General features: G+C 40.4%; 1 protein-coding gene across 1 annotated transcript in view; it reads right to left on the bottom strand.

Annotated features, from left to right (window-relative positions):
• GRID1 (glutamate receptor, ionotropic, delta 1) overlaps positions 1 to 12,851 on the bottom strand; it is a 328,149-nt gene extending 315,298 nt beyond the window's left edge. Inside the window, 1 exon segment of the mRNA XM_009334645.1 lies at positions 12,572 to 12,851. Coding sequence (XP_009332920.1) covers positions 12,572 to 12,845 — 274 coding nt within the window. The 5' untranslated portion in view covers positions 12,846 to 12,851.
• Positions 12,852 to 19,023: the final 6,172 nt, after the last annotated feature.

Genomic DNA, 19,023 nt, shown 5'->3' with positions numbered 1-19,023 from the left:
ACCTATTTTTTCAAAATGTATAGAAAAGGCTTGAGGCCTCTGCCATATTAGATTTATTTGAAATTGGTCAACAAGATCAACATTATTCAGAACACAAGCAGACTGACAGATGATCTCACACATACAGAGTGTAATCACAGATGCCGTATTTTTTCAGGAACCAAGTAAAATTCAGCACAAACTGAACAATTCAGTCCTTGCGTACGTGTAGACAGCCCATTCTGCACACAGCTATATGTGTTTCAATTTGAGGTTATATTTAGCCTTCACAGCCCCTGTATTCAGTCTAAAGATAGAGCACTTGGCACATCCTTGCGTTTTGCAGGATAGGAGCCGACACTGTTTCATGGGCCTCCGGCATGGGTGGTATCAGGCTCTGTTTCTCAAAAGTGCCTCATGCAGGCGTTTCCTCACATCAGGCAGACCTTTCTGCGGCAGTATTCAAACTCAGGAGTCACTCTGAGTGTTTTAGATAGGCTATAAATTCTCCAGTTCCCTTCCTGTGATTACTCATTTATATCTGGATTTCAAGGAGACTGTTCACTCATTTAAAGTTACACTGGTACATCAGTTCTTGCATAATTAGAGAAAAAGGTAATAAAGTTTTCATCTTTATTTTTTTATTATTTAAGCCAACCCAATCCAGATTCTTTAACTTAAACAAGAAAATAGGTCTCAGTCTACAAAACAAACTTCCTTCTCTCCTTCCCCCCAAAAATGAAGTTTTAGTTAATATTTACACTGTATTTTTATAAATGTACTGCAATGAAGTTGCTGAGTTAGTGAAATTAAGTCCTTCTATCACCTTCACTACACGAGCTAAGCTCATAAAGGGAAGCAGACAAATCTCACTGTTAACTTTGTAATTTTCTCTCTTGCCACTTAAGTCTAATAAGAACTTTTTCAATCACATCATGTTATAAACCATCAAATGATCTTCTGATGCAATGGTCTGAAGAGGCCCTAAATAAATTATTGTTCTTTGACATAACCAAAAAACATTCAAGATTTCTATTATTGCTAATTAGCTGATTTTCTGTCTGTTACCACTGCACAGCAGAAGTTACTAAACCAGATCTAAAGTGAACTGGCTGAATTATAGTTATCCAAACAGGAAGAGGACGGTCTGAGATTCCACCAAAACCCACTTCCATTCCCTAGTGACATGACATTACTGCCATCACACCAATGTCACGTCTCCCCACAGCCAGTCCGTGGTTACTGAGAGGGTGGCTGCAGTTGCCAAACTCACCTGTCCCTGGGGTTCCAACCCCTTCTGCTACCATGATTTGGAATTTTGTTCCTTTCTAATGGTGTAAGTAGGATTTGAGAGAAAGAAAACTTAAATGCATCTGTCATCAGTACTCAGTCAACCACACTAATTGGCCAATAACCGAACATTTAAAGTGTCCCTCTTTCTTTGTCTCCCACCCTTCCCTTGTTATTCCTGTTTTAACACCGTAGTATACTGTTTCACTTAATTACAGCTTGCCCAGACTTATGTGGCTGCACAAGATGGGAGAGAATAAAAGATATAAACCACCACAAAGACTCCCACAGATACTACTTTGTACAGCAGAGACAGAGTATATCACCAAATATTGCTTGCTAAAGGGAGAGTGCACTTTGGGCACCAGAACTGTCATTTGGAGTCAAATACCTGCAGTCCAAACTTTTTTTATTTTTTAACAAGATCTGATGATCTCATATATACTTCCATACAATGTAATCATAACACAGCATCCTTAATGCAGAGCAACAGGGAAGATCTTCACTCAAAATTAAAGCACACTGCTGTTCCTTCAGCCAACAGGTTTTCTATTACACCTCAAGTGCCTGGTGGGATATCCAGTTAGGTGTTGGTGCCCAGGCTGCGCTGACTTATTAATACAATACCAGAATTTGACCTTTAATTATTCTTTCACAGCAGGGGGGATTCATATTCCTACTGACAAAAATAAATGGAAGAAAGACCGTTCCCTTCCTGTAAAGATTCTGTCATGTGAAGGATAAAGGTGATTACAGAGAAGGGTTGATCTAGTTAATGGATTATTCCTTTCTTAACAAAGTACCCTCGGTGTTATAACATGGCTTTTGGAAGACAAGATATCTCTTAATTCCTGTTAATGGCAATGTCAAATATTAATATCAGTGGGCCAAAGCAAAAGGACTTTCAAAATCACTGAGGGGTTGCATTAGGACAAATGAGATCTCTGGGTTATGGTCCGTTATGCAAGGAAGGCATTTCCTATTTCAGGGACTGAATATTTCTTGGTCTTTTGGTATAAACATAACAACCATTCTTCCATGGCATAGTTTCTCTATTCTCCTCACTCCACATGGGTGCTTTGCCAGGAAGATATTTTGCTGATGATATAAGCAAATGGTGGCCAGAGGCAGACCAGAGGAAATCACGATCACGTTGGAAATGAAATTCAAGCCAACCAGAATTGGCTTGACCATATACCAGAGCTGAATTACTATCCTGAGTTCCCTTCCACGCCTGCTATGTAACAGCTGAAGATTTATCCAGCCAAAGGTTCAATTCTTACTGACAGATGAGACAGGCTGCTGGGAAAGGGGGACCATCAGTACTTCCTGACCCCGTAAGGCCTTCCAAATCGATGAACCGAACTACGGCCTCCAACTGCTGTTACAGCAGCTATGTTTCCATTCAGAGCTCTCCCATCGCAGGGAATCATCAATGAAATTATTGTGAGTGATGTCCCCACTCAATTTTCATCTCTTTCTTGAAGCCCTCCACAATTCTCCCATATGTTTTTCTTAGAAACAGCCTATTTGGGTCTTGATTACTAAAGCAAGAGATATGAAAACGAAATCTCCAGTATTAAAAAGGATCTCCATAGGACCCAACGTTCCCCAGTAATGAGACTAATCCTATTTAATCAATTTGTACACAGAAAATAATGCATTATTTCCATTTAAAGGAATGCTATAATAACATGATGAACATTAAATCACTCTCCAATGGAACTCAGACATCCAGATTACATTCCTAATGGGCTCTGACTCTGAATAATCCAAACTAAAAAGCCTTTTTTCCTCTGCTTTGTATTTAATTCTTCATAGTCTAATGATGCATTTGCTTCTAAAATGATTGAAGTAACTCTTAAAATAACTCCCAAAGCAACAGATCTAAACATTAAATACACCAAAACGTGAATGCAGAAGGCACAAAAGGCCTGCACAGCACAATTCAGGGAAGAGCTAAACTCTGCCACCTTTGCACACCTCTGGCCAGGAAAGGAACCTTGCGTAGCTGCATACAGCTAGCTAGACGTTCAAAACAAGTTTCAGAACCTTACTGAAATCAAAGAAAGATGCCTAGTTTATAGCCACACAAATATCTTAGCAGTCCAACGCTCCCCACGTCTCTGCAATTTTTATACAATGGAACAAGCACAGCTACCTTACCTTGTAGGATGATGCATTAAACTATAAATTGCTCAGACGCTATGATAAAAGAACCTCATTAAATGGACAGTTTAATGTAAAGTCATAAAGGTAGTGTATAACACAGACGACTCCAGTACTGACTAAGTGCACAACTTGGGGTTCTGCTCTGAGCCCAGACAACTCCAAGTTCTTTGAGATCCGCATGGTTGAGGGAGTTTCACATCAACTACTTCCTGAAGAGAGGGAGCATAGAGATGGAAACTTGTACAGTACGAATCCCAAGAGTGTTTCACTGACGGGAATTCACATTTCTTCATTTTCTACCATTTCCTGATTTAATAACCTCCTAGGCAGACTACGTAACTTATCTTTGTTTGCATTCACCTTCACCTGAAAATCAATCAAGCTTTGTTTACCATTCTTAATCATTGCCCCTTTTTTTCAGCTAAGGAAAAGTATCTTGCTTTTCTCCTTGCTGTTACAAAATAAAAGATTGTCTTGCATTTCCATGAGGGCTAGGAGAATGGCCCTTGTGTTTGTTTTAATTCACAGTATGAATTATACTTATTTCATATTCCACAAAGATCACTGCAGTTCAGACTATTTACAGTCTTAACTTGTATTTTCAGAAAAAAAAAAATTGTGGCTTTACATTTAAATGCAATCTTGGATTGCACATATCAGACCTTTCCAGTTCCCAGATGTTGAACAAAAGGCTGCTTCTGTCTAATAATTTTGCTACATTATATATACACAAATGTAGTAGTCTGCCACTTTACAAATACATGAATATATCGCAAGCATATGAGTACTGTGCAGGAGTGGTAACAGCACATATTTGTTGATAGCCACACAATATGTAGAAAACCATTTTGACCCTCAGGGCTCTATAAAAATTATATTCCCCACCATACTTTTCCTCTAAAAAGATTTCAGAAGTTTTACATTCATTATGGTGCTCAAGATTAATCCCTTCTATGAAGACAATGACTAACAATGTTATCTCTTCTCTAATGTACTCAGTCACCACGCTTCGCAAGCAGAGGAGAAACAAAAAGAATCCTTCAGAGTACATTCACTCACTGTTTATCATTGATCAGCAGAGAGAAGGAATAGTCCTGGCCAAAGCGCTAGCCCCAGCCTATGGAAAGGGTGCTGAAGAAAGCCAGCAAACCCACAAAAAAGCTTAGCCATAAGAAAAATAAATAAATAAAACACAGTATCTAAATACAACAAGTGTGAGAAGGAGAAGGAGTGGGATTTCTGCCTCCATAAGGAAGACACAAAGCAGCGATGGGAAGCCATGCCGACTCTTAATTGGGTAAAACAAAAAAGAAACCATTTCCATCCAGGAAGGAAGCCAAAGGAGTCCTGCCCAGAGTGGCATCAGAAAGATTACTAGGAGGGACTGGGCAAAGGCAGGAAGGGAGCAGAGGAAATATGTTTCCTTGATTCCATATATGAACTCATGTATACGTTTACACACATACGTATGTAAATATACACACGCTCCTTTACCACTTTCCTTAAAATCCATACAGAAATATGTGGGTGTGTGTATACATATATATGAATTCTCTCCCTCTCCCCTACCACTTTCCATGAAAGACAATAGAGACTGGGAAGTTATTCACCAAAGTTCATTGCATATTGAGATATCTGAATATATTTTCTCAGAATGATGGTGTTACTGCCTGAAGCCCCACATACATCTGCCAGGACAGACTTCTATTCTTCTGCTGTTCAATTTCCAGCTATGCATTTACCAAACAATTTCTAAATGGATGTATATAAACATTCACTCTCTAACAAATGTGAACTAAAGAGACTCCCTTCTGGAATTAGTTCCTCAGATTCCCTGCTCAAGTACACCAAATCATCCTTACATTTCTCCTTGTCATTTTCACATGCCCAAACGAACAATTTAGCCTTATGCCATGGCTTGAAAAGTCAAGAGATTCAAACTACCATCAGTCAGGGAAAGAAAGTCCGAGAACTTAGAACCTTCTGCAGATGACATCTACAATTTTCAAAGACCTCACTGTTCAAAATGAATTAATTTGCACCCTCCGTTTCCAGGCTGCTGAACTTTGCACTTTCTTTAGACAGTGTGTGCTGTATTATGAAACATTTCTCTGTTTCAGAATATAAAGGGGAAAAAACAGAGTCACCAATAGCCACTAGTTTCTGCAAAGTTGAGCCTGGAGACTGTTCACTGAAATGCTACAATGAGTTGAAAAAGAGGCAGTAAGGAATGCACAATAAGTGCTTTCAGGACTGGATTAATAATCACTTTTGACCAGATGACTGAGCTGAAAAACTGGCAGAAACCTGCTTCTAATAAAGCCTTTCATTTAATTTTTTCATGAGCATCCCCCCAGACACATACTTCTGAAGTCTTTTAAAATACAAACTGATTTTAAAAATAAATATTTGAATAAAGAACGCAAGCCTTCTGTTTTGAAAGTGTCACTCCACAGCATTTTGAATTTTTCAAAAGAACTTGCATCCTCTCTTCGCAAAACATTTTTCAAAGTATTTGAAAGGTCAAAATTATTTCCTTAACTTGCCTTGAATTTATGAGCAAGACAAGTTGCCTGAAACTGCCCAAACTCTTTGTCCAAAGATGTCTGACTGGCTTCTGCTACCACTGAACTTCCAGGTAGGCTACGATAGCACTCATTCAGAATAAAGGCTTTACCATAACTTTAAGATCATTTGTGTATCATATCAGGCATTGCCCTGAAAGTATTTAGTGAATAGCTTTTACGGGGAACAACCTCTGTCCACTGCTCTCACACCCTGCTAGGAATTATGGGGGGGTTAGAGAGGGGGAAGTCTTACTTCTGCTATTAGCACGCTTACTCATATACCTTAAAAATCAAAGTGCTAAAATTAATTTATAAGTAACAATTTGAAGTGAAATTGACTTTCTTTAATTACATTTAGTGTTATATACTGCGATGCATTACTAAATAAAAAATACTATCAAAAATGACAAAAATCCATGCTTAATTTAAGTAGGCCAATTACTTTAAGTGCTGCTACAGTCAGAAAAGTGATTCAAGGATAAATATGGGAACACACAATGCCATTTCTTCAATAGCTTCCAGATCAAATTCAATGTAAAAGTCAAAAGGTCAATTTTTTCCCCCTCTACCCCATGGCATCACAAACTCCCCGTAGGACTTGGAGAACTTGGTTGAATTCTTTCTTTCCTGGCATTCTCTGCAGCAGCAATGATGATTATACATTACGTTACGAGACACACTCTTTTCACAGGAAAGTCTTCATTTTTTCCAGGTAGAAATTGAAGATTTTATATTTGTCTGGAGCCTAGAAATTCAGTATCCCTAGTTATGCATGAATAACTAGGTGGTGCAGAATTTGTGTAGAATAAATGCACAGAGGATTCTGTTCTTTGTTGGATGAAAAGGTGCTTAGGCCCAGTCTATTCCTCCCTTTATCATCTTACACAGCAGCACCTGTGACAGAGGTGTCCAAGGATTCCCTCCCTAAATCATTGCCGTTGCAGATTGATGACCATAAAGAAGTTACGTTTCTCTGTAGCTGGCTGATTAAATTCTATACTTTTTACTATTCAAACACAGCAATCCCAATTCAAGCTTCTCTGCGACAGTTCCAGCTGGGATGCTCCAACCAACTGAAAAACCCAGGTATTTTTAATAACACGTGCAAACTCAACCATACAGCACATGCAGAAAAAGTCTAACGCTTTCTGGTAGTGTCAGATTTGCTGAACGGGCAAATACCAACACACATGCAGTTGGTTCAACACTTCTCAAGCGCCAGATTCCCTGTATTTGCATTAAACAAGACATGCTCACTGGAAAAGCCTGTAGAGAAATATGGCACCCCTAGTGATGCAGAAGTGGTTGTCTGACAGCTGAAATAATGATGCAGAAAGCAGGAGATAACTTGTTATACTGACAAGAATAAAAGAAATCTTAAAGACAAAGTAAAGCAAGTAAAATGAAAGTAGCTTATATGCAAATGTTCTACTTTGCTTTTGTCGCGACAGCCAATGCTTCGCATCACATCTGATTTGCAGTGTTACACATGGATCACATAAAAACATGCATTTCTTAATTTTCATTACTATATTCCTTTACAGATTAAATAATTGCAAGAGTAGTGGCCTGCACAAAGGGACCTTTACAAAGAAGAGACCATTCCAGGATCAATAGCTAGCTGTAAAACGACTGATAGCATAATTCCTCTAACTTCCAATCAAGGGTGAGGCCCTTGACAGGTAGGACTCAGAAATAAAACTGCCGTGTAATTGCTGTAGGAAACAAGACTTCCCATGAACTCATCACATTAAAAACCAAGTTCTTTCTACACAGCAAGATTCATCAGGAACCATTCAAAATTAGTGTGGCATCAATGATCACACTGAAAAAACAGTCTCTAATCTTAAAAAAAAAAAAAATTGAAGATAATTTATAAATCAATAAATTGTGGGTTTGGGTTCCTCCCCCCTTGCCCCCCGTAGGAACAAAGCTCCATAGATAGATTTGAAAGGTCAAAAATTTTTCAAAAGTTTCTTCTGTAAAACTTTTGTACAACACTTTTCTTAACCAGACAACATTCACTTATTGACACCAAAAATTAAGAATTAAATATTACAGCTCTCTTTCACAGTTCTAATACCATTTTCATTGACAAAACGGAGTCATAAAAAAGCCTGTTTTGTCTTACATTTTGTAATACGGGTATGTGCGCATGTATGTAGGAAAGCAGAGACTTGATGTAACTACAAAGACAAGGTGTTTTTCAACAGTAAGATTAACCTAGTGAAAACATAGCTATTACTCGCATTTCTCTTCAGAAATATGACTTGGTATTCCTCATTGCTTTCATTTTCACATCCAGCTTCCAAAATCCTTCTCAAATACTTCCTCTAACCATACATCTGTTTATTTTCTCACCCTAGAAGCACACTTTCAACTGTTTATTACCCAACCTCATCTCACTGTGGGCAGCACCCACTGCTTTTAACCTATAGTCATTTTAGAGCTTGGTAAGTTTCTTTATGAAACTTGCCACGCTACCAATTTTTCTGTCAGAAAATTTGATTACTGATGCTTCCACCTCCAGGAGGTCGGCAAAATAAAACATTAAACTTCCCAGCAGGCCTTTACACACTGATGCAATGGATGTAGAGGCACAAAAGATGCTCCTGTAGAGGAAAAAGCAACTCAAAACACATCAGCGCAGCTGAAGCTTTTTAGGATGACACAACAGATCTGATTTCTGTTGCAGGTTCTTTAACAGACAGGTAGACCTAGTTCCACAGAGTACCATCTGACAGCCACTGACAAACTTAGGGTCAATTCATTTTTTCCCCAAAAAATTGATGTCAAATACCATGATTTAGCACGGGATTTTCATAAAGTCATTTAAAGTAAAATAATGCATTTAGCATGACCCTGGTCCCTTGAGCTCTTACTGGAATTGGCTTATTCCTGAATGTGCCACCTAATTCTGTTGCCTAAAGAATTTCTAAATAAGTTTCTAACACCAGTTCAGTCACACTGGGAGGAAGGCTTTTCTTTCCATTTCACAGATGGGAAAGTGAAGCATACAGGGACTAGAAAGCCTTCTCAGGTTGACATGGCTGAGAAGGTTGACATGTCAACCTTCTCATGGTTGACAGAGAGAGGGCGCAGACGGTCTCATTCTGGCCTTGAGCTCCAACACATCAGCAAGAGAGGAGACTCGTCTTCTCTTAGCTATGACTTACTTGAATTGCTGTATTGCCTAGCCATCATTTTCATACCAGGCAGCAGTCTCATCAGCAGAAAGCTCCCATTGTGATCAATGGGGAGTAGATTTCCATGCATCTTCTGAAATTATGCGCAAACCACAAATGAGAGAATTGGAAAACAAGGGCTGAGTCATGAAGATGCAGTATCTATATGAACCCTTATCTTTTCTTATGCAAATACAGAACTGTATGGATACGTATCAGCTGACCCTTCCCCCATTGGCACTGCTCAGAAAGAACAGCACATCATCGACAAGAGTTTGAATGCTGCGACTATCAAGTCTGAGGGTCTGTGAAAGGTCACTTGTCCAGAATCAAGCTATTACCCATTTCTTGCTATTATCCATTTCTTCACCGCAAGTGAAGAAACCTAAAAGCTGGTTTCACGTTAGATGGAATGCCACAGTTTGTACCCTGCTTCTACCATTTCCTTTTAGCAATCTCTTTCTTCAAAATTTCCTCATCTTTCCTGTGAAATCTCTCCATTTCTTGTTACAGCATTTAAGGCATTTTACCAGAAAGGACCATATTGTCTCACTGAAGATGTGCATAGAGACTTCTATCTGTAGCTAGTGTAAAACAAGTCATATTTTATCATCAACACAACAATATTAAAGGGCTTGTTAGGCTGTTCAGTGACTACTGTGTATTTCTAATTGCCAAGTCTGTTACTTTTCCTTAATTTAGCCAGTGCAGAAATTATAATCCAAAATGTACGTCTGATAAGGGACAAGCAGTTCATGAGGTAAATAATTTTCAGCTCCAGTATAGCACAGCATTACTATAAACATGGGACTTCTTTAAATTGTGTAATGTTATTTTGTCTTGAGAAAGCCTGACAGTTTCCACAAGGAGGACACCAAAGGATTGGCTGACTTTTAGAGATCAGCAGATGGACAAATTAAAACATTACTCAAGGGAATAGTATAACTTCCAGAGAGCAGGTAGAGAAGGACCATTTATTACAGTAAACCACAAAAGCCCAGTGCGGGAAACTCTCCGTAATCATAAACGTGTGTTCTTCAGGTGACCTTCCTCCTCATGGCCAGCAGTCAACTCCTGCGCACGGAGCGGGGAAGCGTTGCCGGAGATGCGCAAGCACGGCCCTGCTGAAGCTAACTAACGAGGGCAACGAGCACGCCCTGGGAGCCAGGCTGCTGTTCTTGAGCTCAGCACGCAATATCCTGGGAACTAGGTTATTTATCCCCCATTCACCGATGCCTGCCCAGAGCTAGCAAGGTTCAGTCGGCTTCTTTACAGAAACTCCTCCCACCAAATTCTTATGAAAAAAATCCTTCTAGTGGAATTAGCGTAAGATGGTTGTCGCATCCGAGAGGAAGAGGAGAGGAAACAGCGCATGGGCAGCTGCAGTACACAACACACTCTCCACTGGAAGGAGCAGAATGCCTGTGGCAAATTTCCATCCCCTTTTAGTGTCTGTCTTCCTGGTACAGACTGAAGGTCAGTCTGTGGTAAGTGGAAAAGATAAATTTGATCATAACTGAACTTACAGAGCATGTGAATTAAGGGTTTCAGGGTTTGGTACCGAGATGTTCACCCTTTGCAGAAAAAGGCAAAGAAACACAGATGTACTACTGGAATAAGTGATACCAAAGTTCAGCAACCAAGTTTGTTACCAGGGAAAATGGGTGATAGTAGTTTGTACATAGAGCATCTGGGCTGTTACCAGGGCCAGGATTCCCAGGGGTTGAAAGATCCCCAACTCAAGCAGCTTTGGAAGGTTAAAGCTACAAATCAGCAGGAGAGACACAACAGTAAGTATAAAAGGATGTTTGGTAAGACATCTTTTTAAGATTTTTTTTTTTTTTTTATTCTTGGAAATAACTGTTAGAATAATTTTAACTTTTTAAGCCCAATCCTCTCCTACATAGCAACTTTCTCATCACTACCAGAAGGCCACCAAAAGAACACCTACCATGTACCTTGTGGTTTTTGCTTTCAAAGCATTCACTGGTCAAGCGTTACATAGGACAGTTATTACATGACAGTTTATTTGCTGGGTTGCTAGATTTCTGAGTCTACAGGTTAACTCGACAAGTATCATGGCAGCCTTCTCATGCTTAAAATAATTCTGTATAATTAAAAGGATGTTACAGCCTCAGTTGGATTTCCCACTTAAAATCACCCTCATCATCTTCAATCTGCCTGTTGAAGGAACAGCAAGTGACATCTCAAACAACTGAGAACAGAAAGCTGTACCTTGCAGAGCCTTTTTGTTTTGGTTTTTTTAAAACCAGGAGTAGCCCAACTTCAAACCCAAAGATGTTATTTCTCTCTGATTCACCATTGAAAATCTGTCATTATACAGGGAGAATGCAAATAAAGATCTGTTCTGCAGTTGTGGAAGACTATGTATAAAACCTAAACTATATGCACAGATACACATAAGATTATTTTTTCAACTGCAATTTAACCTTAATTTCCTTTCTTTGTATTCTATTCATAGTAAGTCACCACACGAAAAGCTTACTCATCACATTTTAAACCAAAAGCGTTCACAGGGTTTTAAAACATACTGTAGAAAATTTATTTTCCCCATTACAGATCCTATAACCATTACAGATCCTATATCCTAAGATGAGAGTGCTGAAAATACTGTGAGTTAAACATATGGAACAGTGTTCATACCAGTCGAGCGGGGGGTGGCTGGGTGGGAGGGAAATTAAAAAAAAAACGTTTTGCACCCGTTTCCCTTTCACTCTGAGAGATTCTTTTTTTTCATTGATTCTTTATACCCATCATAAGGTACTAAATTTGCTTGGGCAGAGACTCCTTTTCCTCAAGTTTCAGCCCAAAGTAAAAATTTTGTTGAAGGAAATGCATCAGATGTAGTGAAAATGCTAACTCTACCTTTTATTTTAATGCCAGGAAGTATATCACTGTGAAATTTAGTCCAAATGGAGAATAGTGTGAGGAAGCATGTGAAAAAAGAAATGGTAATAGTTATTGTGAAAATTAATTTTTAGAGAACAGTATTCAGCTTTGGTAGAAAGTGTTTTCTGGGAATGGGTAGAGGCTGTGTTGAACTTCCTTGCACAGCTACGTGACCCCTGCCAATCAATGTCAACACTTTATTAATATTTTACTGAAAAAGTGTGAGATGATTCAAACTTCAGCTGTCTTGGTAGGTGTTGCTAAGCAACTTTGCTGCTTGTCTGAGAACTAGTTTTCACAGCAACCTTTCCTTCAAACCAAAGACCTGCATCCACTTGAAACGCTTTCCCCTTTGTCAATGAAGAACGCAGGAAGTTACATTCCACCCCTCTCTTTATATTTTCCTCTCCATCTCCCAGTTAAAAAGAAATCAATTTAATAGTGTCTGAAATTCTCCACTTTACTTACCATAGTCACTGTCATAAAATACTATGAATTTCTGCCACCGCAGCTCAGTGACCAGTTTCAGCATGACATCATTGAGGCGAACCGGTGGTCGGGCGGCCAGCGTGTACTCCTCCTCCTCCAGGCTGGGGTTCAGGTGGCAGGCGGTGCGTGGGGAGCCTCCTGTGTTGCGCTGTACAAAAAGGTGTGGGATGTGCATGGCATCCGTCAGGGACTGCAGGGCGTTGGCCGAGGCACAACCAGTGGACGTCACTAAGGCTAAGATCCCCAGGGTCATCAAGTCACAGGCTGGAGAAGACAAGAAATGAAGCAGGGTTAGAACAAGCTCAACAATTCCTTTGACCAACCTAGATGCTAAGAAGGGAGCAAGAGAGGCTTTACCCTTGCCATTAACACAGAGCTGAAATGATTTATACTACAGTACCAGCCGAAGCCTTTCAGAGTTAGGTCCTATACCTTTACAGTAGGAGACGGTATCTGCAGTCTGTACTGATATAAGACAAAGTTGAAGACAGATAACATTACTACTGTCATTTCTTCAGACAGGAGCCGATGCGGATGGAGACTGTGGCCCTTGCTTCAGGTCATTCCTGGTGGAAGCAGGAACTGAACTCCGGTCTTTTATAACCCACTTCACTGCTTTCACCTCTTAATCTTTGTTATGCACATTGGATGAAGACTTTGGATGATAAAGAGCAATTTCTTTCAAGGATTTGTCTTATACAACAGCGTTTTGAAGGATTTTTAAATTGATGAAAAAACATTCACTGTGTGTCCCAGAGCAATGAAGAAACAGCAAAGGCACTCAGAACAAAGGCAACTCATGAATGACTAAACAATTATTATCAACACTGTAGCTGTCTTTAAAAAGATCTGGAAAAGCACCTACCATTTAAAAACACAGCATGCACATTTGAGCCCATCGGCTTTTGAGGATAAAGCATTAGGTGAGTTTGACGCACAGGCCATGCAGGCTGGGCAGCCCTGGGCAGCCTTGCTCTGCTGCTCAGGACATCCAGCAGCCTCTCGCACGGCTCGCTCTTCCCAGGGCTCCTCCGGGTAAGACTACCCGATACTCAGCTGGGGTTGGAAAATGCTTCCAGGCAAGGCCACCAGCTGTAACTCAGCAGCTATTTAGTCAGTGGTGGTGGTAAGACTGTGTAAGACTATAAGGCAGCTGTTGATGCCCATTTTTGCTAGCCCTCTTGAATAAGCGGCGGCAAAGTTGGCCCCTGGGAGCTCAGCACAGCGAGCGCTCATAGCTTAGCGCTGCACCAGCCCTGAGGGTCCCCCGGGGGCACTTGGCACGTCCTGCTCCTCTCCTCCCTTTGACGAGGGCTGGGGGCAAGAGCTCAGGGTTTCAGTAGCTGTTTCAGTCCCCGAGCAACCACCTGCACAAGCACAGCCTGCCCCAAGGAAACCAGCCGCTCCGCTTCCCCAGGACAGAGGCCCACCATAATAAAGCCAGACAGGAGGTGACGGGAGATGCTCCACAGTCCCGCTGCAGTCTGCGTGAGCTTGCTAACAGTGGATAAACGAAAGAGCCTCTGGGGTGTAATTCAGAGCCCCTCCAGGACATGCACAGTAGCTGAGCAGCAAATTCAGCTTCCAGCTGGAGAGGGGAGGCTGCCTGCGCTGGTGCTTGCCCCGTACAAGGTGACTGCCCCGGCACGCGAGAGAGCGGGCTGCCCACGCGTGGCACCTGCTGCGGGACTGCCGGGGCACGCGTCGGGTCTGGTGACGCAGGAGAGACATGCTGCCACCCCGTTACTGGCCCGCCACCTCTGATCTCCGGTGGAGACGGACTGAGCGGAACGGTAGAAAAATGAACACAATGTGTTAGAGGAGGAAAAATAAATCCTTTTAAACACTTTTAAGTGTACCTCCACTTTCAGAGGCCAAAAAGTCAAAGGGACTGGACAGGTTATGAATAATTAACAGTTAATTATCAATTAATATTAATTACATAAAGCCACAGTAATTAACTACATCAAACTGTTTCTAATGCAACCAATGAACCGTTTCACCAAATATTTTCTTAGACCAGACAGAAAATAAATATATTTCACTTTGATATGGGATAACAGAAAAAAAAGTTTGATCTTCTCTATGCACAGAACATTCAACACGTATCTCAATGCAACAGAGAAAGATGAAGTGCTTTTGAAATTATTTCCTTGATGGTCTTTACAATAAACATATGTCAGCTGCATTATCTAAATTTACTCTGTGTTGATTATAGTTATATGAAATAGTTCTTTGTTTTTCCTGAGAGCTGACCTGATTTAACAGCAGGGAGGTATTACATTTGCCAAATGGGAGACCCAGGTTTGGGAACAGATTTGATTTCCCAGGCTTCTTGCCAGAGAAAACGGAACATGTCATACAGGTAATTTATTTAGTCACAGTAGGGGAGGGAACAGAGAAGTGGGAACAGAGGGAGAGAACAGCAGAACCGAGCTATAAACCCCTGCAGAGATCACCAACCAGCGAGCTCTGCTGTCACCGAGGCTGAGAGAAGCAAGCCACACGGGTCTGTAGAAGGAACAATTTACTTGCAAAGCAGACAGAAGGAGAGAAAAAACAAAGCCCTTTCTGATGGAAGGCTGCAGAGAGTCACTTATTTGTGGAATACAGAGCTGATCACCAGTTGTATAACGAGAGAACTTCATTCAGCGGTTGACACTAATCAAAAGCTGCTCGCTTATTAGCAGCAAAAAGACCAGAGATACAAGAGACCACAGCCAATGGGCCCCCTTATGTCCCAGCACAGCCCACCGAACACAGCTGAAATACCTCAGCAAAGACTGTTTTGGTTGACGCATTCTCCCAGCGTCTTTGTAGTTTGTGTCAATGGGTTAAAATGAAGAATTAGTCGATACGCTTCTACATTCTGATATTTTGTCAATTGATTATGTTCTCCCTGAACGCATATGCTACTACACTGGTTTCAGCTGGGATAGCGTTAATTTTCTTCTAGTAGCTGGTACAGGGCTGTGTTTGGGATTTAGGATGAGAACAATGTTGATAACACACCGATGTTTTAGTTGTTGCTGAGCAGTGCTTACACTAGGCAAGGACTTTTCAGCTTCTCGTGCCCTACCGACTGAGCAGGCTGGAGGTGCACAAGAAGCTGGGAGGGGGCACAGCCAGGACAGCTGACCCCAACTGGCCAGAGGGACATTCCATACCCTGTGACGTCATGCTCAGTACATAAACTGGGGGAAGCTGGCCAGGGGGGCCGCTGCTCGGGGACTGGCTGGGCATCGGTCAGCAGGTGGTGAGCAATTGTATTGTGCATCACTTGCTTTATATGGTCTATTATTATTATTTTATTTCAATTATTAAACTGTTTTTATCTCAACCCATGAGTTTTTCTCACTTCTACTCTTCCAATTCTCTCCCCCATCCCACCGGGGTGGGGGGGAGGAGTGAGCAAGCGGCTGCGTGGTGCTCAGTTGCCGACTGAAGTTAAACCACAACAGCTACACAGGAAGAGTTATCTCCTCTTGCCTCTCTGTTTTGAGATAGTATAGTAGGCCATAAAAAACTGGAATGACTAAGGAAAAAAGGTTTCATATTTTCTGAATTGCTTTCTTTAGTCAAATTACAGAATGTGAAACAGAACGTGTCATATTTCTAATAGAAGACTTTCGCTATATAAAAATACAATGGATTCCAAGAAGTTCAACCTCTCCACGCTGATTACACTGAAGGGTGAGAATAAGCTTTTAGCACATAAAGAAGAAAAGTATTGCTTTCTATATGAGTAACACAATGGGGAACAACTACATAACAGACTACAATTCATTAAAACACTCATTAACTCTTAAGACATCTTGAAATTCCTTAACAAGAAAATGTTCAAGGATTATACAATCCCAGAAGAAAACTCTGGTAACAATTTTTTTTTTTAGGATTTCCCCCCACATGCCTGTACTTTCTTGCATAGAAAACTTTGACATGAGAAAAGATGTGTAATTTTCTGTTTTACTTCATACTAGCTATGGATTTTCAGCAACAATCAAGCATCCCTGTCTATGTGACTGAGTAAATCACTAATTCTGTATGTCAGCTGCAGCTTCATAAGCACTCAAAAGAACCTGCAATTTTTGCACATGAATTTCACAACCTCCATCCTGATTTCCTTAAAGCTGAAATACAGAGATTTGAAGTGCCTCGGTTCATGTCAACCTACTAACATAAGGGAAAGGGGAATCAAAACACCTTGAGATCTTTAGCGATCTTTAATTACTATAGTTGTAGTTATAACAATTTCATATTTTTATAACTAAGATGCTTTCATATTTATTTATCCTGTAGATGTATTTACGTAAATAAATTTCAAGAAATAATGCTTTTAAAGTATTTGTTCCACAGATAAAAAGACACAATGTTCTAGCAATCCTGCCTCCAGATTTCACTGCTATATGAATAGCAATAGCTACTAGTTTACTGTACTGAATGCCTTCATCGCCATCAGGCTTCATGTTAAGAAGACACCAACATCCTACAAACCATACAGTAAGAAATGTGCATGTTAACATAATGAAAATATGAACATCACCATACCTAAACAATAAATCTGCATTCACCTATTTGAGCAGATTAAATTATGTCATGGTAGTTGTTCATCAGTGTTGGCCTCCATCAACAGACCATCTCTCAAGCTTATACTTGGATTTCATTGAAGTTTCCCAAATTATTGATTAATCCAGTTTTTAGTTGTTTCAGTGAAGACTCTCTCCTAACCTATTATTTTGAAGTCTGTTTTCAGAAACTCCCCTTTCCACATCTGCTTGACATTTTACCTCCTGAACTGTTATTTCCATTACAGAGTTTCACAAGACACCATCTGCTCTCTACTCAGTCTATCGCTTTGTTTTTTTCCATTTAGCTTCTCCGTGTCACCTCTGTCATGATGTTGGCAGAAGTAACACAGGTTAATACATTTTGGGCATCTTCTAACATCCACTTGTCTAACTTGACTCTTACCTCACAGCAATACATACTAAACTTTTCTCTCATTCTGTGACCCACATCTCTAACTCCAGCCAGATCCCATTAAGACCACACTTAAGCCTGGAAGAGCAGCTATTATTTTTCAGACTGCACCTTATGCATATGACCTTTTTAATCAGTGGGACTCCTCACGGCACATGAGATGATGCAAGAATTCTGCTTTGCTGCAATCGTGTTTAAGGTCTTGCCCTTCTACCTTTGCCTTGTGTATTGCCACCCTATTTCTGAAGACAGGTGCAGATGGCAAAGTCCTGATTTGGCACCGTCTTCATCGGGATATTTGCATTAAAGAGCTTTAGCTCAGATCTCCCTGTTTAAATCCCTCTCTCTCCAAACTGCAGGGAATCAAAATACTCCAAGAGAAACTGTTATCTTGCTCCTGGCAACATGACAATATGATCATCTTTCAGTCTCCCTTTCAGTGGTTTCCTATTATTCAGAAAAGGGTAGGAACTCGTTCCTTTGTTTCCACAATTATCAATAGGTCAGCTGCCCCTGTAATTTCAGATCTAACAACACACCCACCTACTGGCATTCACCTGCCTCTTCAAACCTCTGGTAACAAGTGTCTCTCACTTCTGCGTATCACTCTAGCTGGTCCTACCCACTTTGGACACCATCTGATCATATTTGATAAATCCTCTCAGAATTCTTTTTTATTTTCACCTGAAATTTTTTCTTCTTTTTCAGTTTGGCTAACCCTTAGGAGCTTTTTACTGCACTGCAAATGGAGAATCATCTTAATCACAAAGAACTTGCATTTTAAAAAAAATTTCACTCTTTGAAAATTGAGAGGTTGCTGCCTTTTTGCTCGGAAAGATTTTCAAATGAAGGAAGAGAACTTCAGATCTGGCAAGAGAATGGAAATCCAGCCACACTGCATATACCAGATATTTCTGGTGCAGTACTCTGCAATGAAATGATTAACAAAGTTGGCACTTAAGTGTTTGTAATTAGGTTTCAAAGCTACCATCCTGCTGAGATGAGATGAGGGACTTCACGCTTGCCTTAGTACTATTGTCTCAGTCAATCTGGCAGAAAACTAATTTTTCACATTGTTTATCTTTGAAAACCAGTAGGGGAAAAAAAATAATTTTATCATTAAAACATCAAATTCCAGAGAACAAAGCAAATTGGGGGGGGGGGGGGTGGGGGGGAGGAGAATTTATTTTTGGAACCTAAATCCTAATATTCCATGAGATTATCAAGGCCTGTAACTGATTCTGCTGAAAGCGCACAGTTAGCAAATCTACCAACTGGCCTAGCAAGCAGACGCAGAGTATCATGTGCTATATACAAATAAACGCACAAGGAACTAGCTATTGTATTATTCACGTGTACAAAATTTAATCAGCAATTTGGTTCATTAGCCAATTTATATATAACAGATACACATAACAAAAGTTTTGGGTGAAACACGAGAATAGCGAAGA

This window comes from Pygoscelis adeliae, unplaced genomic scaffold, assembly GCF_000699105.1.
Source record: "Pygoscelis adeliae isolate BGI_AS28 unplaced genomic scaffold, ASM69910v1 Scaffold361, whole genome shotgun sequence".
Taxonomy (NCBI): domain Eukaryota; kingdom Metazoa; phylum Chordata; class Aves; order Sphenisciformes; family Spheniscidae; genus Pygoscelis; species Pygoscelis adeliae.
This window is presented reverse-complemented; position numbering and strand designations above follow the sequence as displayed.